Source organism: Malus sylvestris, chromosome 8 (assembly GCF_916048215.2).
Source record: "Malus sylvestris chromosome 8, drMalSylv7.2, whole genome shotgun sequence".
Classification (NCBI taxonomy): domain Eukaryota; kingdom Viridiplantae; phylum Streptophyta; class Magnoliopsida; order Rosales; family Rosaceae; genus Malus; species Malus sylvestris.
Window position 1 is genome coordinate 1,340,408 of NC_062267.1, and position 25,700 is coordinate 1,366,107.

The following is a 25,700-nucleotide window of genomic DNA, read 5'->3' on the forward strand; positions in this document are numbered from 1 at the left end:
CGTAGTACTAAATGTCAGCATTCTTGTAGTTGAGTACTTTTTATTTTCACTCTCACACAGTCTCTACAAATCGTGTGGGGCCAAAAATCCCTCCTCAATACGTTCCTCTTTTAATTTTCATTTTCTTTTTATTTCACCCCGTTTAATTTCTCCCGCGGCGCACTTTATTTTATACAGCCGAACTTCCCAATATTTTCCAACGCGACGCTAACGTGCGCACTTCACTCCCTTGGACGAATCCATTAACGCCATCGCGGTGGAACTCCGCCGCACACAGGTCTGACCTCCGCCTACCCCTCTCCTTTCCTCTCATTAGGGCTTAGTAACTGGTTGAAAAACCCTAGGTAGATTTTATATTTTATAATTCCTTTTTTTTTTCTCTGTATTTTTTCAATGGTAGATTTTATCGATTGAGGACTTAGAGTAGAGGGAGGCCATTGGCAGAAGGTATAGAGGAGCTTAATCCTTGGCAGAAGCTTATCGAGGATTTGAATTTTGCAAAATTTTGAATTGTTAAAGTTTGTGATTGTCTGCGATTTGATGGGTGTTGGGATTTCTAGGCGTGGCTTCAATTTTTGATAATTGTGGCTGAATTGCTTTAAGGCGAGGTGCATGTGAATCATGAGCTTTAATTTTTTGACAATAGAGAAGTGGAAAGTGATGATTGGTTTCCCTGATTTGGGGACTGAAGCTGGATTAGGGTTACGAAAGACTGTGTTTTTGTAAAAAGATATGGTTGACAAAATGGATGGGGAGGACAAGAAGTCCGGCTTTAAGAAAAGATCAAAATTTCTTGAGGCGAATATGGTTGATTCTGATGATGATGAGCCAATTGGGTCACTGTTGAAGTTAAAGAGGCAGAGAAACCCTAAGAAGGTTAAGCCGCGGTCAGAGGGTGGCGGCGAAAGGGGCCAGAAGATTGAGGACGAAGAAGAGTATTTGGGGGGGCTGGATGATACCTTGGCAAGTTTGAGGAAGAAGTTGAAGGGTCCTAAGAAAGATTCTGGGACTGGAACTATGAGGGGGAGGAGTTTTGATTTGGATGGTGTACAGTCTTTGGATCGGTCCTCTAATGGGCATGTGGATGACGGGGGATTAGATGCAAAATCGGTGTCAAGAGTTTTAGAGAAAGACCCTGTCATGGGTGATGATGGATCTGATGTGACTATCGATATAGGGGTAGAAAACAAGCTTAATGGAAATGTAAGGGGAAAGAGACCCAAGATTTCTAGGTCTATGAGATTTGGGGAAGGTTCTAATAGCTCTTTGGATCATCATCTGAGAGATTCATTACCAGCATTTTCCCGGAAGTCACAATCTAGTTTGGTAATGAATTCTCGTGCCTCTTCAAGTCCAAAAGAGAAGAGTGGTTCTAAGGTTTTGGAGGAAGGGTTGAAACCTAGTGTGGATGGTGTTGCACAAAACACGCCTTTATCTGATTCAAATTCATTGGATTCAGCCTCTGATCATTGTAAGGCAGATGAAAGTCAAAGTTTTGATTACAGATTATGTCAAGCCTCTAACCTCCACAGGGAGAATCAAGAGACATTCAATGATAAAAAGCATAAAGGGCCTTACAAAATCGTTGCAGAAGATCGAGCTCCTGTCTACTCACATTCAGGATTTGATTCCAAATTGATTAACAATGAAGCCATAGCGGATCCTTCTGGTTCAAATTTTCAAGAGGGACCATGCAGCTCAGATGAAGTTAATGATGGAGACAGCAAACATTTGACACAGCAAATGCGAACTTTTGAGGATGGATTGAAGCACTGCTCTATAGGAGGTTCCATTCAGTCCAAGGATGTTTTGGGTAGATGCACCTCAGCTGCAGACTATGAAACCTCTTCTCCAGCTGGGAAAGGAATTATGCGGCCTCATTGTAATGATGATCTTCTGGATAAGTCATGTGAAAATACGTTGGAGGACAAACATTTGGTGTCCTCGTTACATCTACAACAGAACTCCTTGACATGCCATGTGAAGGTTGAGGATGAGCTTGATTCTGACAGATGTCCAAACTTTTCCCAGCATACTCAACATCAGTTGTTGAACTTTGCCTCAAACACTTTGGGGATGGAAGACACTCACAGTAATTGTAATGGTCCAATTACTTACACTAAGAATCCTGGGCTTGCTTCTGGTCCTTTACAGGAGAAAAATGATGTTCCAATTCATGATCATCTTATCACTTGTGAAGAGGCTGATGAAAATGAGAGTTGCCCAGAAGACACAGTATCTCTACCAGATGTTGAAAACAAAAGCACTAAGCTATCAGCTATCCAGCGTGTGGGGCGCAATGTTAGAAAGCGTAGGCATGGAGACATGGCTTATGAGGGGGATGCTGATTGGGACGTATTGATAAATGATCAAGGTTCGGATGGTGACAATTCATTTAGAATGAGAGTGAAGTTTGATTCCTCTTCAAGTATTGGTACAGAGTCTGAAAGTGGTGAGGCTGCAGCAGTGTCTGCTGGTCTTAAAGCTCATGCAGTCGGTCCTGTTGAGAAGATCAAATTCAAAGAGATTTTGAAGCGCAGAGGTGGGGTTCAGGACTATTTGGAATGCAGGTTAGTTATTAATCTGAAACCTGCACGTAAAATAATAGGGGTTTCTTGTACGAATTGCATCTTTCAGCATTTTGTACTTGATACTAATTGTAGCTGTTTTTTTTTTATCCTTTTTACAATTTTACGCAACAATTCTTTCTAATTATTCAAATGTTTGGTTTACTAACGCTAAGTTCTGTTTGACCTTAATGGGTTGAGTTTTCTTTTTAAATTTGCTTATGTTGACATTAATAAAATTGATGGTATATTTATGTTTGTATTATTGGCATTTGGTTTAGATTTTTTTTCTTCTTTAAGTGGTTTTGTCCAATGTTTGATGGTATTGCAATACAGGAATCAGATCCTTGCTCTGTGGAATAAAGATGTTAGTCGAATTTTGCCTCTTACTGATTGTGGGGTAACAGATACTTCTTGTGCGGATGATTCACCTCGTGCTTCCCTAATTAAGGATATTTATGCATTCCTTGATCTCAGTGTAAGTTTATAAAGCATTTAGGGATTTTTATATGTGCCAGTCCAATATTGATCAGTCTTCTTCCTCTTTGCCTAGTGTATTTTCATTCTTGCATTTCCTTAGGAAGGTTGCAGCATGAGCTTGTCTCATTTTTTTCCTATGGATCAAAACTTGGACAGGGCTATATAAATATTGGAATTGCTCGTGAGAAGGATAAAGCAGAACCTGGTTCCAAGCATGACTATAAAATTTTGAGAGAAAAAAATTTCGAGGAAATTTCTGGGGTTTCAGTTGCTGATTCAGAGGATGGAGTTTCCTTTATCATAGGCCAGGTTAAGAGTTCTAAAACTAAAATTGATGCGAAGAGTGGTGTCATAATTAAAAGCAACAACTCGACGCAGGGAGTCTCAAGAGACAATGAGCTTGTTACTACAGTGGCATTGGAATTATCCAATGCAACAAACCATGCTGAGTGCAAGGCGGATCACCTGGAAAACACAAGTGTTGATGCAAGGTTACAAAGTAAATTGGACAGTATGGATGTTTCAAGTAGTGTTCCAATTGGTGAGACATTGGGTGATGGAGGCATCCCTCTTGTAACTCCAGAGTTAAAGAATGTATCACATAGTACTCAGTGTGCATCACAAGATCATGCAGTGAGAAATAATAATCTGCAATGCAGTCTGGAAGTCAAAAAGAAAATCATTGTCATAGGTGCTGGTCCTGCTGGATTAACTGCTGCACGCCACTTGCAACGTCAGGGCTTTTCAGTCACTATATTGGAAGCTAGGAGTAGGATAGGGGGCCGTGTTTCTACAGACAGGTCATCTCTATCAGTTCCTGTGGATCTTGGTGCTAGCATTATAACTGGTGTTGAGGCTGATTGGGCAACTGAAAGACGACCAGACCCCTCCTCTTTGGTTTGTGCTCAGCTGGGCCTTGAGTTGACTGTCTTAAACAGTGATTGCCCTCTTTATGACATTGCAACAGGTGAAAAGGTTCCTGCAGATCTGGATGAAGCATTGGAAGCAGAGTTCAACAGCCTTCTCGATGACATGGTATTGCTTGTTGCAAAGGAGGGAGAACAGACAAGAATGTCCCTCGAGGAAGGTTTGGAATATGCCCTCAGGAGGCGTCGTATGGCAAAAACAGGGACTAGTATTGAAGCGAAAGAACTGAATGGTTTAATGGATGGTTTCATTGATGCCAAAAAAAGTATTGATAGAGCTGAAGAAAGTTGTCAAAAGCAAGAGCTTTTGAGCCCTCTTGAGAGGAGGGTCATGGATTGGCATTTTGCCAATTTGGAATATGGTTGTGCTACTCTGCTGAAGGAGGTATCTCTCCCCAACTGGAACCAGGATGATGTTTATGGTGGCTTTGGAGGAGCTCACTGCATGATTAAAGGGGGTTATAGCACTGTTATTGAGTCTCTTGGAGAAGGACTTCAAATTCACTTGAATCATGTAGTAACTGATGTTTCATATGGCACCAAGGATGCTGGATTGAATACTAACCCGTGTAACAAAGTCAAGGTTTCCACATCTAATGGCAACGATTTTTCGGGAGATGCAGTCTTGGTAACAGTACCTCTTGGTTGCTTAAAAGCAGAAACCATCAAATTTTCCCCACCGTTACCCCACTGGAAACATTCTTCCATCCTGCGACTTGGGTTTGGAGTTCTTAATAAAGTAGTTTTGGAATTTCCGGATGTCTTTTGGGATGACTCTGTGGATTACTTTGGAGCAACTGCTGAGGAAACAGACCTGAGGGGCCAGTGCTTTATGTTCTGGAATGTCAAGAAAACCGTTGGGGCTCCTGTTCTTATAGCTTTAGTGGTTGGTAAGGCAGCTATAGATGGGCAAAAGATGAGCGCTTCTGAACATGTTAACCATGCTTTAGCGGTACTTCGTAAATTGTTTGGAGAGGCTTCAGTACCTGATCCTGTTGCATCAGTTGTGACAGATTGGGGTAGGGATCCTTTCAGCTATGGTGCCTACTCATATGTTGCTGTTGGAGCTTCGGGGGAAGATTATGATATACTAGGGAGACCTGTTGAGAACTGCCTATTTTTTGCTGGTGAAGCTACCTGCAAGGAGCATCCTGACACTGTTGGTGGTGCGATGATGAGTGGCCTTCGGGAGGCAGTGCGTATAATTGACATACTTACTACTGGAAATGATTACACAGCAGAAGCAGAGGCAATTGCGGGTATTCAGAGACAATCAGATTCTGAAAGGGATGAAGTTAGAGACATGACAAGGAGACTTGATGCAGTTGAACTTTCAAATGTCCTTTACAAGAACAAGGAGGCCCTACTCCAGGACATGTTCTTTAATGCAAAGACCACTAAAGGAAGGTTGCATCTGGCCAAAGAGTTATTAAGTCTTCCCGTTGAAACCTTGAAGTCCTTTGCTGGCACCAAAGAAGGGCTGACTATTCTCAACTTGTGGATACTGGTAACCCTGCATTATATTTATCAATCATTCAATCAATATGAATTCACAATATGTTCACACACACACACACACATATTTTTTTTTTTGTTGATAGCATCCAATGTTTGCTTTCTTAGAATTTTATTTTTTATTTTTTTTCTGTACAACAGGACTCGATGGGGAAGGCTGGGACTCAACTCTTGCGGCATTGTGTTCGGCTCCTTGTGCTTGTTTCAACGGACCTACTGGCTGTGCGCTTGTCTGGTATTGTCTTCTTATTTCTTGATCTTTATCTACTGGCATTCCTATGTGCATTAATGTGTATCATTAGAATGTGTTTCTTTAAAATTAGTTGATCTCTCTGTTTTCTGGTGTAGGCATTGGGAAGACTGTAAGAGAAAAAGTTTGTGTACATACGAGCCGTGATATACGTGCCATAGCAAGTCAGCTGGTTAATGTGTGGCTTGAAGTTTTTCGCAAGGAAAAAGCTTCCAATGGTGCATTGAAGTTGTCAAGGCAAGCAACTGCTGCAGATGCATGGAAGAGAAAAACAATTAGAGATCCATCTTCTAGTAAGCCACCTCTACACACATTTCATTGTGGTTTGGAGCACAAAGGAAGCTTACAGGATTCAGCATCCACCGCAAGCCATTTGCCTTTGAATGCAAATGGTAAGAAAGTGAATGGCAAATCCATTAAGGGTGAAACAGCAAATTCCTCAAAATCAGAGATCAATTCATCAAGGTTTCGTGGTTCAACAGGCAGGCCACATTCTGAGCTAAAGGAGATTGACGTTGCTGTGACAGAAGCAGAACGAGCTGCCATTGCTGCTGCTGAAGCAGCCCGTGCAGCAGCACTTGCAGCTGCCGAGGTTTGTTTCTCTCGTTACTCTACTCAATTTAGTGTGAATAGTAACGCCGCTCCCCTTCCTATTTGTGCCATTTTGTTCCCCAAGAATTTAGTTATTGTTGTTCATTGCAGGCATATGCATCTTCAGAAGCCAAGAGCAGTACACTGCTTCAGCTTCCCAAGATTCCCTCATTTCATAAGTTTGCTCGACGGGAGCAGTACCCTCAAATGGATGAGTATGATTTGAGGAGGAAGTGGTCTGGTGGTGTTTTGGGTAGACAAGATTGTGTATCAGAAATAGACTCCAGGAACTGCAAAGTTAGGGACTGGTCAGTTGATTTCTCTGCTGCTTGCGTCAATATTGATAGTTCAAGAATGTCAGTCGATAACCTCTCGCAGCGGAGCAATCCAAATGAGACTGCTAGTCAAACGAATTTCAGAGAGCACTCAGGAGAGAGTGCTGCTGTCGACAGCAGTATTTATACAAGAGCATGGGTTGATACAGCTGGTAGTGCCGGGATAAAGGATTATCATGCCATTGAGATGTGGCAATCTCAAGCAGCTGCAGCAGACCCTGATTTTTTCCATTCAGCACCATATATAAATGACGAGGAAGATTCAAATACGACTTCAAGAAAACACAGCTGGAAGAATGAAGGACCTGTAAATGAGAGCTCTGTTTCCCAAGTTACCATGAACAAGGAGTCGTTAAAAAGTCATCATCGAGGAGCAGATAATATTAAGCAGGCTGTTGTCGATTATGTGGCTTCATTGCTTATGCCCCTTTATAAAGCTAAAAAAATAGATAGAGAGGGATACAAGTCAATCATGAAGAAAAGTGCTACCAAGGTTAGTAATTTTTCATTTATCCTTCCTGTCATACTAAACAGAAAATATACCATGCTTTCCAGTAAAAAACTGTTTCGATTTTGTTGAACTCAGTTTTGCAACTATTCCCATTCCTTTGTTTTTCTTTAAGTCTTAAATTTTTGGGGAATTCAATTTTCAGGTCATGGAGCTGGCCACAGACTCAGAAAAAGCAATGGCTGTTTCTGAGTTTCTTGATTTCAAGCGCAGGAACAAGGTATTCTTCCATTTTGTGTTTGTTATAAAGTGTCATATATGTCTTTCCATGCTTACTTTAATGAGTTTTTTTTAAGCTGTCAAAAGTGATTTCCTGGCTGACATTTGAACTATTTTCCAACAAAGATTGGCTTTCTTCACCTGAACGAGCAAAAATAAAATATTGTTGGCAACTTGGAATTTGTGTGCATGCTCTCTTGAACTTTTTGTTACTGTACATCAATTTCACCAAGGAATGAACAGAAGTTTTTTCGTTAAGTACAGGATAGCATGTACAAAATTTTTGCCCGGTAATGAACAGAAGTTTTTTCATTAATATATGATGGAGTGACATTAGTTTCTTCTTACCAAGTTTCTCTTCAATGTTTTAAAAACTGCAGATCCGTGCATTTGTGGATACATTGATTGAGAGGCACATGGCAGCAAAGCCCACAATGAAATCTTGATGGTCCCTTGGGTTGATTGGCCTGTGTTTGTGCATGGACTTCTGTAGTTCCTGGATGAATTTACAGAGTAAGCTTGGAAGTGGTGGCTCACAGATAGAATCAAATCGGATCTTCTTAATGGAACTGCCAACAAGCACTTCAGTGATTTAGAAGGAGCAATGGTAGAAAGGGCACGTTTGTTGCCTGTTGAACCGGGCATCGTGAAATGCAATTATGTTTGGTCAGTGCAACAGGGACAACCATTTTGGATGCAAATGGAAGTATAATGAATTCTCTCAAAGCAGGTTGCTTTGTCCGTTTCAATTACATGCATCAACTTGGTATGGAGATGATCGCAGATTGCACGAAGAAGTTGGCTTGTCATATCCTATTTTTCATTCAGGGATCCTCAACGAGGAGAAACTAATTCCTGACTTTTTTCTTTTATCATTATTTCCTATGTGTACAGAGTAGGATTGTGTTAGTCAACAAGAATACAGAACATTTTTCCATGGTGGCCAAAGTACTTTAATCTGATATGGTTACTCTTTTGGTTATACAGAAACCACTAACTTCATATTTCCTCTCCATTAAATTGAACGGAGTTGCATATTTCTCTATTGGCAGACAAAGGGATGAAATATCTGCTTTCTGAACTTTTTTACCTCTTTGATTGTGCCTTGTGTGGGGAGGCTTTTTCATGTATGATGTGTTCTAATAATTTCAACTTCTTGTTCCAGCTTCCAAATTAATGATTCATGTCAAAGCATACGTGTAAATTTGTAATAGCGGTATTACATTGAAATCCAGAAAATAAGCGCAGGTATATTTTGTAATAGATGTTCTGTTATACATCTAAAACTATGCATACAGAAGTTGTATTCAGTTTTAGCTTCAATTATGGTTGGATTGCGTGATGAAATGCCAGGTTTGATCCATCATATTCAAATTGCCTTTGCTTTCACTTCTACTGTTTTTAGTCTCTGATTACATTACACCTCTATTTGATTGTTGCTAGGCCGGGAAAGATATCTTTGGCTGCTCAGAAGAAGCGAGAGGTATGCACTCTAGCCTCTATATCTCCGCATTTGTTGATTCTAATATGTTTTGAAGATTGATCAACCCTTACCTGATTGATGTTCAATATGCCAAACTGTTGGCAGATTCCATGACATGAGATGGATTAGGCTAATACATGTGTTTGTTTTAACATATTGCGTGTTCTTTTGCCCGACATTTGGATTGAGTTTCGCGTAGTTGTGATTCCTAATATCTTATAGGGCAGTATCACCTCCATACGTTTGTGTTTTATACAGCTTTTTGACAATTGGCATGAACTTTTTCTTGAATGACATCAACCCTACTTTATTCGAAAGTTGGTAATGGTATCCATTCCATTTGAGTGATTAGCATTACCAAGTAGTGGAAGATATCAGATTTAACCATTGTCTTTTCCTAAATTACTGGGATGAGGTTCAAATGATGCCGAACATTTGAAATTTCGTTGTTCCATACGCACTCTCCGTGTCCAATGATTTCGAGATGAATTCTTTGTTACTGTCTTTTAATTGCTTATGTGATGTTTTAATACTGTTAGGCAAAAACATGCAACTGCAGAACATTTGGCAAACTAAAGAAATGGCCAAAATTCCAATGTACTTGGTACTTGCTGTTATGTTGCAGGGAATTTTCTCCCTCCAGAGGAGGAGTTTAACGGACCGTTTGCATGCAAGTTTTTTAGTTTCTTATGCTGGTTCCACCCTTGTGAAAGGACAAATGATTTATGCACCGTTTTTCTTCCTCCTGCACGTTTTTCCTTTAGGCTTTTTAGCCAAAATAATCTTTTAAGCTTGCCATAATTTCTCATTTTGATTTCTGAGATTTAAAATCATCAGAAGTGGTTTATGAGATTGTCCACTGTCGATCATTTTGGTCTTTCTGTGAAAAATTATCGTCAAATTGAAGAAATTACCATTTCAAGTGGAGGGGTTGATTTGACAAAAGTACCCTCAATTTATCAGATTTTTCACGGAATGATCAAAATGATTGATAGTGGATAATCTCAGCGACGATTCCTATCGATTTTAAATCTCCAACGCTAAAGGAAGGAGTTACGCAATTTTAGGGATTGTTTTGACTAAAAAGCTCCTTTTTTTTCCTTCTAATAATCGGATTAAACAAATCAGAGAGAGAGTCAAGGATCATAAGTAAGAGAGGTTTTGCAAATGCAGAAGATGAAAAAGGGTATGCATAAGCCATTTTCGAAGGTACAGTTTGTTTTTCTTTATAAGACGATATTCTATTTTTGAGTGAATCAAAATAAATTTTGATAGATTAATTGTTAAATTAGTTACTAACGAAGTTTAAATTCATGTTGGCAAAATACATTGATCTATTTTAAATTAGGATTAACAGAAGGCCCAAAGGATTGTACACGCACATCTCGTCAACTCGTGACTCCTCTAAATCCCGGGGTATAAACGTAATAACATACTCATACCGATTGAGGCTGTGATCGAAAGTTGAAACACACACGCTTAGAGGCATTCAAGGAGAAGAGAAGGAAACCAAATCCATCAGAAGCCAGATCCGATCAAAGAATATCTGTCCGTTGATCGAGCAGAATGTCTTCTACAACCTTCAGCGGCGATGAAACGGCACCGTTCTTCGGGTTCCTCGGCGCCGCCGCGGCCCTCGTCTTCTCCTGTACGTTCTGATTCGATCCAGATCTAACAGCCTAGGGTTTGGTCGGTGCGGATGTAGCGATTTTGATCGGGTTTTGTGTGTTTTTCAGGCATGGGAGCTGCGTACGGGACGGCGAAGAGCGGAGTAGGAGTGGCGTCGATGGGTGTGATGAGGCCGGAGCTGGTGATGAAGTCGATCGTGCCGGTGGTTATGGCGGGAGTGTTGGGTATTTACGGACTTATCATCGCCGTTATCATCAGTACCGGTATCAATCCCAAGGCCAAACCCTATTACCTTTTCGATGGCTATGCTCATCTTTCCTCTGGTCTAGCTTGTGGCCTTGCTGGTCTCTCTGCCGGTATGGCTATCGGCATTGTCGGTGATGCCGGTGTTAGGTAATATCTCTCGTTTGCTTTCGGCGTTTTCGCATTTTCAGTCTCGGTTTTACACTGCTTCAATTTGATATAAGATTTTTTTTTTGTACTCATTTTGCGAATTTAATCTGAAACTGATTGTATAAATTGCAATACAACATCGATTGGATTGTTTAAGAATCAAGTTTTCTTGGCGTAATTATTGTTTCTAACTAGATGCTGAGAGAGTGAACATCGATTTGATTGTTTAAGAACCGAGTTTTCTGCGGCGTCTTGTCCTTGATTTATTATGGGCTTTGACATATAAGGGATTCTTAACATTGCATTTGAGAAAAAAATTCAAACCCTATACTTATTTTTTTGAATACATTGATATTTTTACACTAAGGGGAGAGGGGTTAGGCTAAGCCACACAATGGGCAACCTAATTTGGTATCGAATTCACCATCCATGAGATTCGAACCTAAGACATCTTACTTCCAAGTGAAGAGGAATACCACCAAACCGTAGTACTGAGTGGCTCAAAGCCGATATCTTTAAAGAATACTGTGCTGACTTTCCAATGGAAGACGGCCACCAAAGGAATATTGCAACTAAGAATCAGTTAGAGCTCTTTTAAGTGTTATTGTATAGAACCTATAATCGTTGGTGTTTTTATTTTCCCTAATGATCTAAAAATATAATGCTCTTCATTCTAGTTGTAGGCCAGCGTGTGGTTACTCGTATTTGGTGTCGTGTTGCCGTTTGATTGAGAGTTTTCTCTGATTTCATTTTTGTGTTATGCAGAGCCAATGCACAACAGCCAAAGCTTTTCGTTGGGATGATCCTCATTCTCATTTTTGCTGAAGCGCTTGCTCTGTACGGTCTGATTGTTGGTATCATTCTCTCTTCCCGATCGGGGCAGTCAAGAGCTGACTAGAAGTTGTGGTAGGTGGCGTCAGCGCTTGCTGCTATTCATCGAGAACTACTTCACTGTTTTGGTTAAACTTGTAAGTTTTGTTTCGGTGGTGCAGTGCGGATTCTTGTATGGTGTGATTGATGTGTTCTACCAAGTCGATTTGTTCAAGATTTATATAGCCTGTATCATTGTGTTTAGTACGTTCGTTCTTATTTTAGTTGTGGATGTGTTGGCCGGCAGTTATGTGTTGCAATACCGAGTTACTGGAACGGTGTATTTTAAGTTTGGTTTATGAAGGTGAAATAATTTGAGGAATCCAACAAAGTGTTTTGGTTGGCCTTAGGGCTCATTTGGGCGTCGTTGGTCTCTGGGATTGAATTGAATAATTTATTATAGTCAAAGAATAGTGAAAAACTCCGCATGTGTAAGTTTATCTTACATTGCCGGTCCCAAGTCCGGATAAAGGAGGAGGGGGAGGGCGTTAGGTAGTCGACAGCCGGCATTCCATGGTTACGTCGAATCTTTATGAAAATGAATCCAGAACGAAATCGCGCTAAAGTTAGGGCGTCACCCGTAAGTAGCGCGCTTCGTGGCCCGAGCACAGTCAAAATCGAGTGCAATGGCGTTCTAGAATTCATATAGCCGACCCCACTTAGTGGGGAAAAGGCTTTGTTGTTGTTGTTGTTGTTGTAGTCAAAGAATAGTGAAAGTAGAGGTAAATGATTTTCATTTTGGGGTGATTAGAAAGGTTTTTTTTATCAAAATGGTCCTTGAGATGGATATAATTCATCACTTTGATTTCACAATGAAAATTGATAGAAGTGCTTCTAGAGATTGTCCATCGAAAATCATTTTATCATTGCGAAAAAAAAAAAAAAACTGTCAATAATCTTGTTAAGGTGAGGGGTTGGTTTGACAAAAATATTTTTAAAAATGTGATCACCTGGTCTTTCACATGACAATTTAATGAATATATTAAAAGATTTTTTACGAATTGACCATACTGCTCTACATTGAATAGATTCAGGGATCATTTCTATCGAATTTCATTATCAAGGATGAAAGTGAGAGTTGTGCCAATTATGAGCACTATTTTGAATAAAAAGCCGATTAGAAATGATTAGGTATATGGAAACATTTCCATAACAATCCTATTATTTTAGTGAGTAATTTAACTTCTGTTCGATGATAGAGGCTAAACAAGGCCTTTGTTTCTCAAAACTGGATTGGATTGGATAATTCAATATGTTTACTGTTTTACTCATCGTATAAACTTACACTTTGTAATACCAGCAAATTGCGAAGGATTATAATGGATAAGTATCTTTCATATCTAATTCTTTTCGTGGATAAATTTCCACCTTTGCTTTCACATACACCTAGAATTATACATTTGGCTTTGAATGGTTATTTGGCCATCAATATCGTTATTTGGCTATCAATAGGGGTTTTCTAAATTTATTTCTTGAGACTAATTCACTTCAGATTGTAGAGGCTTTGGGGAAATCACACTCTCAATTTGTCAACAGTTGAGCAAATTGTGGAGGACGTCAAAGCACTACTCCATTCAATCATTGAAGCTATTGTTACCCATACTCGCCGCAATGCAAACTCTATTGCTTATTGTCTAGCACGGATTGGGATGTCTTTGTCTCAAAGTTGTGAATGGAATGGTTCCCCTCCAGGTGTTATTATTGACTTTGCTTGTAGAAGAATGTGTATGGCGTTGATTCATAAATTATATGATGTATTACTTTTTTTTTTTTATGAAATGAAATATACTATCGTATTTTTTCAAAAAACAAATTACTGAACGCCCATGTTCAATAAAAGATTTTAAATAAAGTCTTCTGATATTTCTTGAGTAAGAATAATATTTTCATTTAAAATTCAGTTTTTGTCTCAAACAGTCCTCGAAATTGACTTCCCACATCAAGTTTTTCTCTAAAATTAAAAACTAATCAATGTAATCTCTAAATATGAGTGCCGCACTTTAATATCGTCATTCCGTTATATTTCGACTAATGTGCTGATGTGCCTCTACAATAAAAACAAGATATCGTGTTTGAACTTGGAAAGCTTGAATGGTCGCTTGGCGAGGAAGTTGCTTGTTGATTAAGTTCCTGTTTCGCGTGGGCCCCACAAGGCCGAAATTTACGTAATCGCCAACGTATTTACTCGAATCACCGTCAAAGCTGACGACTGATCGGGAATTTATTTAACACGTGTCCCTAGTAGTCGCCTTCCGTCGGAGCCAAAAAAGCGCGAAACATTGGCAGGGAATCGGCGTATATATAAATAATCGTCGGTTACTAATCGCAGCCAAAAATCAAAGCTTCCATTTTTGTGTTGAAAGCGTATGAACCTGCGTAGAATTTCGTCGAGAATGGCCGACGAAATCAGCAGGTCCGGCGACCTAGGAACCTCCCCTGCCACCGTTGCTGCAGCCTACGAATCCGTTGCTGTTGCTGCTGCGGCTAACCCCAAATCCAGATCCTTGTGGCCCTCTGTCCTCCGTTGGATCCCCACCTCCACCGATAAGATCATCGCCGCCGAGAAGCGCCTCCTTTCTCTTGTCAAGTAATCCACCTCTCTCTCTCTCTCTCTCTTCAGTTTGTTTGATTGCCGTCGTGAAGGTTCACATTTTTTGGGTTTTTTTTTTCTGAATTTCAATCGTAATAAGAACCTTAATTTGGAGTTGAAGTTGGCTGATTTCTCAATTTCTTGTCAATTTCGTGCGATCAAACCCTAACTTTTCAATTTCTTCAATTTACTGAACGGTGGAAAGGGTTGAATTCTGACAAAATTATGGGAATTGCTTGAATTTTGCAGGACTCCTTATGTTCAAGAACGGGTGAATATAGGCTCTGGACCGCCGGGCTCCAAAGTCAGGTGGTTTCGATCCGAAAGCAATGAAGAAAGGCAAATCAACACGGTTACATTTGACAGCAAAGAGAATTCTCCTACGATTGTTATGATTCACGGATACGGTGCTTCTCAAGGTTTCTTCTTTAGAAATTTCGATGCCCTTGCCAGTCGGTTCAGGGTCATTGCCATTGATCAAATAGGGTGAGCAGACTCTTAACATTGATCATTGGATTTCTTCTTTGTTTGCTTTCTTTTTAACCGCTTTTGAAAGGTATAAACTTTGACATACTTCAAGTTATTCCATGGCGTGCAACCGACCTAAACTACGTTGAAGATAATATGATACGCATTCGTTTCCAATTGTGACGTTAAAACTTTTATATATATGCCAATGCAATGAGGGAAGATAAATGTTGCAATGCTAAGTAGTCTAATTGATGTTTAAGTAGTTGGTTTTTGTACCAGATGTTTAGTCTTGGTTATCTCAAGGAAATAAAGAACCCCTTTCTTTTCTATTTTTGGTGTCTGGTGCTCCGGAACTCAAATTATTTCGTAGATATCTACTATGGGCTTTGTTGAGATACAAATTTTTCTAGCTCTGAGTTTGAAGGCTTTTATTTTGGTGCTCTCCATAGTAGCTCTACTGCGCACTTTGGTTTCTTTTCCATCTGATTTCGAAAACGTTAGAAATACACACAACTTCCTTTCATGTTTGATGCCAGTCATTTTTAACCTTTTGTACTTCCATGTTAGATGGTGCTTTTTGGGGTGTATTTCTGTTAGACATTTTGTGCTCAAATCCTTGGTTTAATCTTATTTACAGTTGGGGCGGATCAAGCAGGCCTGATTTTACATGCAAAAGCACTGAAGGTAATTTTCTTTGTTCCGCACGTTTTAACTTTGACGGTGGTGAAAAGTTTGTTTCACTATTAATCTGTAAGTATGCGCAACGTAATTTTTCCAGAGTGATTAACTTGCAACTGGTAATGCAGAAACTGAGGCATGGTTCATTGATTCCTTTGAGGAATGGCGAAAAGCCAAAAACCTCAGCAACTTTATATTACTTGGGCATTCATTTGGTGGGTATGTTGCATCGAAGTACGCTCTGAAGGTATTTGATATCCCATATGTTTAGTTGAATATAGGAATAAGGGTGGCAGTTTCTGTATTCATGATCGTAATCTTTATTTTTATGATAGCATCCAGAGCACGTTAAGCATTTGATTTTAGTGGGATCTGCTGGGTTTTCATCAGAGACGGATACATCGTACGAGAGGCTTAACCAATTCAAAGCAACGTGGAAAGGAGCAATTTTTAACCATTTGTGGGAGTCTAATTTTACTCCTCAGAAGCTAGTCAGGTAGATAACTCTTTTTTTTTTTCTTCCCTATACAAATGTTGATACAATTTGCAAAATCATATCGTGCATGGTACGTATATCCATTTCAATCATTTATTTAGGTTTCTGATCTGGTAGTTGTACACTTTACAGATGCAGGTTACAACTATTACACGTTTGTTATGAACCTCTAAAACTAAGTCATTGGAAATATTATCCTTTTGCATTTATTTGAAACAACTTCAGCTTCCCACCTCCACCCATACTGATTTCCCATGCTTTCCCTTCTCTCTCACCCTTTTCCTAAGAGGAATGGCCCAAAAGAAGCACGGAGGCATGCCACATATTTCTTTGTTTTCTAAATCATTTTTCAAGTCGTGTGTTGCTTTTGTTCAAATTGTCAGTTTGGACACAAAGTACTTTTTTCTCATTCATACCACACACATTTGGAGCCATTGTGGCACATTGAAATCCATTCCTTCCAAAAATTAGTGGTGGATTAGAGATGAAAGAGAGAAACAGGTGGTTCATATTATGCTTTCCTTAGATCTTATGTTTGTACATGTTTACCTTATTTTTGCAGAGGGCTAGGGCCTTTGGGTCCAAATCTTGTTCGAAGTTACACAACTGCGAGGTTTGGTTCTTATTCAACAGGGACCACGCTAACTGGAGAGGAATCCCGACTTCTAACAGGTAATTTAAGATCAATTTGTTTGTGCACAGAACACACATATCCTACCTTTTAAGATCTTGATGGTTTCTTTTCTTCAATTGCAGATTATGTGTACCATACTTTAGCAGCCAAAGCTAGCGGGGAGCTGTGCTTAAAGTATATATTTTCTTTCGGTGCGTTTGCTAGGAGTCCCCTTATACACAGGTCCGATGCTACTAATCTCTTTATTCAATATCACGGAAGAGTTGGAAGTTCGTTGTAATAAACTTGCTTTGAGCAAATCATTTACATGTAGTCCTCCTCTTTTATGTACAGTGCATCAGAGTGGAAAGTGCCGACTACTTTTATTTATGGTTATCAAGACTGGATGAACTACCAAGGGGCTCAAGAAGCTGGCAAAAAGATGAAGGTCCCGTGTGAGATCATTAGGATTCCAGATGTATGTTGTTTCTCTCCCTTCTATTTATCCATGAAGTTATTGTCATTAGTTGAATTTGATCTCGATGAATAAAGTTCTTCCTGATAAAAATTTGCAGGCTGGGCACTTTGTATTCATAGACCAACCCGATCGTTTCCATTCAGCTGTTTTTTATGCTTGCCGTAGATTTCTTTCGCCGGACCCTGCCGTTGAATCCTTTCCTGAAGGTTTGACACCTGCCTGAAAACTGAAAAGTGTATTTAGTCGTCTCCTTTTTTTATTTTTTGTTTTATTTCATTTTTTATGTACAGTCTTACTAGTCATTACTTTCACGGATGAATCTTCAAATTCATGTATCTTTGATACTCTCTGTATGCATAAAATTCCTACTTCTAGTGTACGGTCTGTACGTTAATAAAGGAAAAACGAGGGCAGAATTACTTTTACCACCATTTTTTAAACCTGTATTCTGCTGCTCTCGGCACGAAACCGAGCGCAATGACGTTCTAAGATTTATGCAGACCTCACTTGAAGGCTTTGTTATTGTTGTTGTTGTTGTTCTGCTGCTCTCATTACGGTGGACATATATTTAAGTGAGTTCTAATAACCACCTCGGTCACTGCCCGATACAGTGCAGGTTTGAGCGAGTTAAAGGCCATAAGCACCTGTGGACGTGTTCCAACTTACCTCTAACCGGAAAGCAACTGTTCCGGTATTCCAAATCAATTTAAGAGCGAAAAATGATTTTCGCAAGGCCCTGTTTGTCTTTCTCTTGTTTCTTAGTTGACTGGGTCGCGAGAGAGCAGAGCGTACTGCCCCATCATAGTCTTGAGTCTGTTTATAGTCACGACTGTTGTCATAGTCAACAAGGCTGAAACTTTCAGGAAAAAACTTCGAATTGGGAAGGCGATTCTCCCAGTGAACTGACCGTGCCCCAAACCAATAGTGGTGAACAAGTAGAGTATACTAGGACGCTTGAGAGAACAAGTAGAGTATACTATGACACTTGAGAGAACCATGTTGAAAGAATTCGGCAAAATGGCCCGGTAACTTCTGGAGAAGGGGTGCTTTCTAATCTTTTGATTAAAAAAGCAACACATACCAGGAATATGCTAAGTTAGTACAAACAACAAAGAGGGAACATAAATTATTACCCTTAAAAACTAGGAAGTTTTAATGAAATATTCCTGATAATGTTCACTTGTGACGAAAAATCATATTTTTACTTTTCTCTGGTATTATTCATTACACATTTATTTACCATTTTTCATTAAAACTAAAGTTTTTTTGAACTTTTCGTTTGTTTTCTTTAAAAACTACTATGTCGTAAGCATGGTCTGAAATGCCGATATTATCAGCGATATTTCGCTGATAATATCGGTTTTGTGAAAGAGCGATATTTTAATACTTATCCACTGCATTTTCATCAAAATATCGCGATATTATCGATAATATCGCGATATTACCGATAATATCGCGATATTTTAGGCTGATGCGAATCAGAGAAGAACGTCAAAGCTTCTACAGCTCCGGCCGACTGTAAAAGAGCACCCTATTCCGATCTAGGTATCAAAATGAAATACAAGAGGAGAGGAATGTTTTTATAACTTCCGTTTGCCGCGAAATGGTCGGAATTGACTCAAACCACCTCCTTCATTAGAACCTTGAAAGGGAACTACGGATCGGTGGCGACTCGGGATCTCCACCTATTAAGAAACATACCCAGAACTCCGAATCCCGAAACCGACAACGACGAAGACGAGTCGTCGAAGTTCCCATCTCCGCCCCGGCTCCATCCCCCGCTGTTTCCTCCCGTTCCTGCGCCGCCACTACTGCTGTTCCCATCTCCACCCCGGCTCCATCCCTCGCTGTTTTTGTTTCAAAGAAAAAAACGAAGGTAAAGCTAATATCTGAGAGGAGTGAGAGAGAGGTAGGGATAGATGAACATATGATTTTGTTTGGCTGAGAAAGAGAGTGATGTGGGCAAGAGAGAGAGAGAGACACGGGTGGATGATAGAAATTTGTGTGGTATGGGTGCGTTTAGGAAAAAGAGAAGATGAGTGTGGATGTCGGCATAAGTCTTTGAGAAAGCAAAGAAATACTAATATAATTGTGTTTTTTTTTATTGGAAACTAATATAATTTTGTCTTTAAAACATCAAGGGGATTCGACCTTGACCACCATATCACTTATGTTTTTGTGAAAATATGCTAAAATATACTTACTCTACACATAAAGATGATGAAGATAGTGAAAATTTTGAACCTCATAGGAACTCTATGTGGTACTAAGTCACTCATGTATCTTACCATGCAATTTATAAAGTGTAAAATATTGTACTAATTCATTATATATAAATGATTATGGTGTGTTTAAATTTCTTTCATTAATTACTACATATTTTCTACCCTCACAATGTTTGCCAGCTCGCTATATAATCAACTTAAATCAGTTAAATCCATCATGCAATGCATTTCCTTTCAATTTTTTGTGATAAACTAATAGATAATTGACTAAATAAACATCCTGCAAAGTTTCAATAAAAATTGGGAACTTTAACGAAAAGCACCCGGTACTGTTCACTTTAACGAAAAACCACATTTTTACACTAAAAAGTCAATCCTGGTACTATTCACTTTACCCTTTATTTTGTCCTTATCATTAAAACTCAAAGTTTTCAAGCCCTTTTCATTAGTTTTCCTATAAAAATTTTCAAGTTTTTCGTACAATTTCCGTAGTTTTTATTCAATTTTTATCGATATCGATAATATCTCGATATTTTCATCGAAATTTCCGTATTTTTAAACTACCGATATTTCCAATATCATCGCTATTTTATAGTTTGTCGTAAGTTAACACACAAGGCACTGTTGGATTGAGTTGGGACGCTGTCACAACGACCTTTCGGTTGAGTGTATGTTTGAAATTATTTGCCTAAGAAAGTAACGCTTTCGACCTTTTCTCCCGCGCATCTTCCCCGCCTTTTTACAACAGTCGCCATGGACAACATCATTGACCTTTTGAGGGGGACCGCTCCAATTATTACTCTCATTTTCTTTATCAAGGATATTCGCCGGATTCTCTTTGTAAGGATTTCAGGAATCTTTAAATTATATATATTTATCGTATATAGTGTGATCAGCAATAATTATAATTTTTTTTATTTAAAATTAAATATAAATAGTAATTGACGAAAATTGACAGCACAATGCACATTAAACGAATGTAATTAGAAGATTCCCAATATCCTTACAATAAGAATCCTGCGAGAAGCCTCTCTCTTCTTTCTCCACCTTATTTCATTTATTTATTTATTTTTCAACTAAAAATTGAAAATAAATAAACAAATAAATAAAAGAAAAACTAATGAAAAAAACTTGAAAATTTTGAGTTTTAACGATAAAAATAAAATAAAAGGTAAAATAAATAGTAACATAATTAACTTTTTAGTATAAAAATATGATTTTTCGTTAACGTCCAACTAAGTAAAAAGGGAGCTCTGAGACTTGCTTTTCCCCTTTTTTTGGCAAAATTGTCGTCCACAAGTACGAAAGACTTTCACCCGAAGAGATCCGATCTTTGACTCGAATAGCGAGCCAAGTACGTACCTTTTACACGTGGCATCTGCCCATTGACTGGTTGTGAACTTACCATACATCTGCCCGCACAGTAAAACACCACCACTGCCACTTCAGTCCTCAGTAAGTATCACTCATCAGCTGCTCACTTGGAACCCTAACTCTCTCCCTCTTTCTCTCCGCCTTCTCTTTCCTCTGAGCAGATCTTCTTCTCCTTCTTATCTGCAACAATGGCGGCCTCTCGATCCACCTCCTCCCTCCACCACCACAAACCCAGCAGCGTAACTAATCTATAAACCCAGCACATTCTGCGTTCCAGTCCTCCCTCTGGCCTCTCTCATGGCGACGCTCGCTTTCCTCTTCCTCATAACAATTGCTATCCCAACTATTTATTTCCCCGCCACCTTAACGGCGGCTCAACGGCCGAGTGCGGAAACGGTACTCTCTGAGATCCAAGCTTTAACGGCGTTTAAGCGTAACCTCCACGACCCTCTTGGCGCTCTCGACGGCTGGGATACGTCCACGCCGTCGGCCCCGTGTGACTGGCGCGGCGTCGTCTGTTACAACAACCGGGTGCGGGAGCTCCGCCTGCCTCGTCTCCACCTTGGCGGCCGAATTACTGACCACCTCGCCAGCCTCCGCGAACTCCGCAAGCTCAGCCTCTACAGCAACAACTTCAATGGCGCCATACCTCCTTCTCTCTCCCAATGCGCTCTCTTACGGGCTGTTTACCTGCACGGCAACTCGCTCACCGGAACTCTTCCGCCGGCGATTTTCAACCTCACCAACCTCCAAATCCTCAACGTCGCTCACAATTTCCTCTCTGGAAAAATCTCCGGCGACATTCCGGTGAGGCTCCGTTACCTCGACCTCTCGTCGAACACATTCTCTGGTGAGATTCCGACGAACTTCTCCGCCGATTCAAGCCTCCAGCTTATCAATCTCTCGTTCAATCGGTTCTCTGGCAGTGTCCCGGTGACTATCGGACGTCTCAAGAATCTTGAGTATCTGTGGTTGGACTCGAACCAGCTGCACGGTACCCTGCCTTCGGCGATTTCCAACTGCTCCTCACTCGTACATTTGAGCGCCGACGACAATGCGCTGAGAGGTCTGATTCCGACGACGATAGGAGCGATGCCGAAGCTTCAGGTGGTGTCGCTGTCGCGGAACGAGCTGTCAGGGGCGGTCCCCACGTCGTTGTTGTGCAGTACTGCAAACAACGACTCGTCGTTGAGGATTGTGGAGCTCGGATTCAATGCGCTCACGAGCATCGCTGAGCCGCCAGATATCTCAAAATGTTCGAGTGCATTGGGGGTTTTGGGCTTAAAATCCAATCAGATAAGTGGCTCCTTCCCATATTGGTTGACAAACGTGACGACAATTATGAAAGTTCTAGATCTTTCTGGAAACTTGTTTTCGGGTCAATTGCCGCCGGAGATTGGCAATCTTCTCCGGTTGGAGGAGTTTCGGGTGGCAAATAACTCGCTGTCCGGTGAAATTCCTGGTGAGATCGTGAAATGTAGCTTGTTGCAGGTCCTTGATGTTGAAGGAAATAGGTTTGCAGGTCAAGTTCCACTTTTTTTAGCAGGAATGAGGAGCTTGAAGGTGTTGTCTTTGGGTGGGAATTTATTCTCCGGTCCCATTCCGGCGAGTTTAGGAGCGCTTTCGCAGCTCGAATCTTTGGATTTGAGCAACAATAATCTGACCGGGAAAGTTCCTGATGAGCTAATGATGCAGCTAAGCAACTTGACTAGTTTGAATCTGAGTAATAACAAGTTTTCTGGTGAACTTATTAATGTTGGAGAGTTGAAGAGCTTGCAGGTTTTGAACTTGAGCAATTGTGGGTTTTCGGGGAGTGTTCCTGCGAGCATTGGCGGTTTGATGAAGCTTGAAACACTTGATTTGAGTATACAGAAGCTTTCAGGGGAGTTGCCGGTTCAGATTTTCGGGTTGCCAAATTTACAAGTGGTTGCTGTGCAGGAAAATCACTTATCAGGAGATGTCCCTCAAGGTTTTAGTAGTTTGATTAGTTTGAACTATCTTAACCTATCTTACAATGCTTTTACTGGTGATATTCCTACAACTTATGGATTTCTCAACTCATTAGTTGTTCTATCATTGTCTGGAAATCGCATTTCGGGTACAATCCCACAAGAGCTTGGAGATAGTTTGAATCTTGGAGTGCTCGAGCTTCGTTCTAATCAGTTAGGTGGCAAAATTCCAGGCGATATCTCTCGCCTATCCAATTTGAAAGAGCTCAATCTAGGTCATAATAAGTTGACGGGTGAAATCCCAAAGGAGATTTCCAATTGCTCTTCTTTGACTTCTCTGTTGTTAGGTGGGAATCGACTTTCAGGTCAAATACCACACTCATTGCCTAAGTTATTGAACCTCACAGTGTTGGATCTTTCCTCTAACAATTTGAGTGGCACCATCCCGGAAGATCTTTCACTCATCATCCCTCACTTGAAATACCTTAACTTATCAAACAACAACCTTGCTGGAGAGATTCCGAAGCCACTGGGTTCTCAGTTCAACGATCCTTCTGTGTTTGCAAGGAATGGAGATTTATGTGGGAAGCCATTGGATAGAGAATGTGCAGATGTGAGAAGGAGAAAAAGAAACAGGTTGACTTTACTGATTGCGGTGGCTGTGGGAGGAGCTTTTCTTCTGGCGTTGTGTTGTTGTGGCTATATTTACAGCCTACTGCGATGGCGGACAAAACTTAGAGAAACGGTAATCGGGGGGCACAAGAAGCGAACTAGCCCTCGAACAAGCTCGGGGGATAAAAGCAGCCGGGGAAGTGGTGATGGAGGGCCAAAACTTGTGATGTTCAATAGCAAGATCACGTATGCAGAGGCATTGGAAGCAACGAGACAATTCGATGAGGAAAATGTGTTAAGCAGGGGAAGATATGGACTGGTATTCAAGGCCACCTTTCAAGATGGAATGGTGCTCGCAATTCGACGCCTTCCCGATGGTTTTCTTGATGAAGGCAGCTTCCGCAAAGAAGCTGAAGATCTTGGCAAGGTGAAGCATCGAAACCTAACAGTTTTACGAGGCTATTATGCTGGTCCACCTGACGTGAGGCTCCTTGTGTACGATTACATGCCCAATGGAAACTTAAGCGCTCTTCTACAAGAGGCCTCTCACCAAGACGGGCATGTACTAAATTGGCCAATGAGGCACCTCATAGCACTCGGCATTGCTCGTGGATTAGCCTACCTGCACTCTGCCTCAATGGTACACGGCGATGTGAAGCCGCAGAACGTTCTTTTTGATGCTGATTTCGAAGCCCATTTATCCGAATTTGGTCTAGACCGGGTAACCATAGCCACACCAGCAAAAGCTTCCTCGTCTTCAACCACGATCGGCTCCTTAGGCTACGTGTCCCCCGAAGCTGCATTAACAGGGCAAGCAACGAAAGAAGCCGATGTGTATAGTTTTGGGATTGTATTGATGGAGATACTGACCGGGAGGAATCCGGTGACGTTTACTCAAGACGAAGACATTGTGAAGTGGGTGAAGAAGCAACTTCAGAACGGTCAAGTTTCCGAGCTGCTCGAGCCCGGGCTGCTCGAACTTGACCCGGAATCGTCAGACTGGGAAGAGTTCTTGCTGGGAGTGAAAGTAGGGCTTCTTTGCACGGCTCCTGATCCGTTTGATCGACCATCCATTGCCGACATTGTGTTCATGCTTGAAGGTTGCAGAGTCGGACCCGACATCCCGTCCTCAGCTGATCCGACCTCTCTGCCTTCGCCAGCCTAATTTTCAATTTCAGCTTTTAACCAAAAAAAAATGAAAAAGAAAAAAAAAAGACTGCATTATCTTCATTGCAGCAGTTTTAGGTTTCTGATTGATTCATTTTCTACTATTGTTTTTATTCCTGGTTTTTTCCTACTTTTGCTCAATTAACTTTGACCAGTGTCACATCCTAGCCCGGGTCCCACCACATTCCAGACTCGACTTCATTGTATTACGATGTTGTCTGTTTTGGATCCCCATCACGTCCTCACGGTTTTGTTTCTGGGAACTCACACGAGAACCTCTCAGTGGGTTCCCCATCATGGGATTGTTTTCGCACGAAATTGCTTAACTTTGAAGCTCCGATGGAACTCGAAGCCAATAAGACGGCTTACAGGATCCACTCCCTGAGCAATGTGGAATGTAACAAACAGTGTGCTGGAAACACTATCAAATGTCACCACTGCACTTTTTTTTTTATTGAGGTTAGATCCAGATAGTGAGATTTCAAATTTTAAATAAATAAATTTAAAATAAAATATTTTTATCACAATTTCATTTATCACCGTTAGATAAGCTAAAATTTATAAATATAAAATCTAAATTCATTGGATTCCAAACGGGGATAAAAAATTTATTCCAAATACGAGAATGATTTACGTGGCACGGATAATACTGTTATCGTGACGTGACGTGATGTTAGTAATACACCTGCCGTGTATTATTGGTATGGAATGATATTGGCAGGCGAGGGGACTCACCGAAGCGACATATCATCAGGCGTAAGTTGCTCCCCGGATGTTCCCGCCAAATAACTAATGCTCAATTGGGGTGAAGCACGTGGCGACAACTGTAGAGACAGGAAAGTAGCCGTTAAGATTGAACGTTCGCCAGGCACGTGGTCCCCTAATCAGATTCTCTGGGCCTTTGCTTGCACGTCGGATTTTATTATGAAATTGTTGACCACCACGTGGTCTCTATTTTTTATGTTGGCACAGGTGTGATCCCTTTATTTTTAAGAAAACTAATGTAAGGATAAAATAAAGAGTAAAATAAATAGTATCATGATTGACTTTTTAGTGTAAAAGTGTAGTTTTTTGTTAATAACTTTTCGTTAAAGTTCCCTTATTTCTATTAGCCAGGTAGCTGCCTGCTAGGTTCATCGGGCATAGAGATTTGTCAGTGTGATTGTCACACATGATAGTACACCACGTGTCATTATATAAATAGTGAGATGTGTGTGTCAAAAAGTTAATAACATCAAAAATAAAAATTTTCACTACTTACATAAAAACACATGATATATC

The 25,700-nt window shown here is 40.5% G+C and overlaps 4 protein-coding genes across 5 annotated transcripts; all 4 read left to right on the forward strand.

Annotated features, from left to right (window-relative positions):
* Positions 1 to 140: 140 nt before the first annotated feature.
* On the forward strand, positions 141 to 8,411 carry LOC126633525 (lysine-specific histone demethylase 1 homolog 3-like). 2 transcript variants are annotated; one of them, XM_050304146.1, is made up of 9 exons: positions 141 to 277; positions 401 to 2,570; positions 2,904 to 3,045; positions 3,204 to 5,480; positions 5,630 to 5,723; positions 5,837 to 6,330; positions 6,441 to 7,157; positions 7,318 to 7,392; positions 7,772 to 8,411. In XM_050304146.1, exons 2-9 carry the CDS (start codon positions 733 to 735, stop codon positions 7,835 to 7,837), a joined length of 5,703 nt encoding a protein of 1,900 aa, XP_050160103.1. In that variant the 5' UTR covers positions 141 to 277; positions 401 to 732; the 3' UTR covers positions 7,838 to 8,411. The 2 variants fall into 2 exon arrangements, with proteins under 2 accessions (XP_050160103.1, XP_050160104.1); XM_050304147.1 differs by having other exon boundaries at positions 147 to 2,570; positions 5,837 to 6,130; positions 6,221 to 6,330.
* A 1,899-nt stretch (positions 8,412 to 10,310) lies between these two features.
* LOC126633531 (V-type proton ATPase 16 kDa proteolipid subunit-like) lies at positions 10,311 to 12,012 on the forward strand. Its single transcript, XM_050304159.1, has 3 exons — positions 10,311 to 10,522; positions 10,611 to 10,896; positions 11,662 to 12,012. The coding sequence occupies exons 1-3, from the start codon at positions 10,441 to 10,443 to the stop codon at positions 11,792 to 11,794; spliced, it is 501 nt and encodes a 166-aa protein (XP_050160116.1). The 5' UTR covers positions 10,311 to 10,440; the 3' UTR covers positions 11,795 to 12,012.
* Positions 12,013 to 14,071: 2,059 nt separating this feature from the next.
* Positions 14,072 to 17,523, forward strand: LOC126633528 (1-acylglycerol-3-phosphate O-acyltransferase-like). Its single transcript, XM_050304150.1, has 9 exons — positions 14,072 to 14,353; positions 14,606 to 14,842; positions 15,465 to 15,511; positions 15,634 to 15,752; positions 15,841 to 16,001; positions 16,564 to 16,673; positions 16,758 to 16,857; positions 16,969 to 17,092; positions 17,190 to 17,523. Exons 1-9 carry the CDS (start codon positions 14,133 to 14,135, stop codon positions 17,313 to 17,315), a joined length of 1,245 nt encoding a protein of 414 aa, XP_050160107.1. The 5' UTR covers positions 14,072 to 14,132; the 3' UTR covers positions 17,316 to 17,523.
* Positions 17,524 to 20,509: 2,986 nt separating this feature from the next.
* On the forward strand, positions 20,510 to 24,579 carry LOC126633526 (probable LRR receptor-like serine/threonine-protein kinase At4g36180). Its single transcript, XM_050304149.1, has one exon. The coding sequence runs from the start codon at positions 20,989 to 20,991 to the stop codon at positions 24,415 to 24,417; it is 3,429 nt and encodes a 1,142-aa protein (XP_050160106.1). The 5' UTR covers positions 20,510 to 20,988; the 3' UTR covers positions 24,418 to 24,579.
* The last annotated feature ends 1,121 nt before the right edge of the window (positions 24,580 to 25,700 follow it).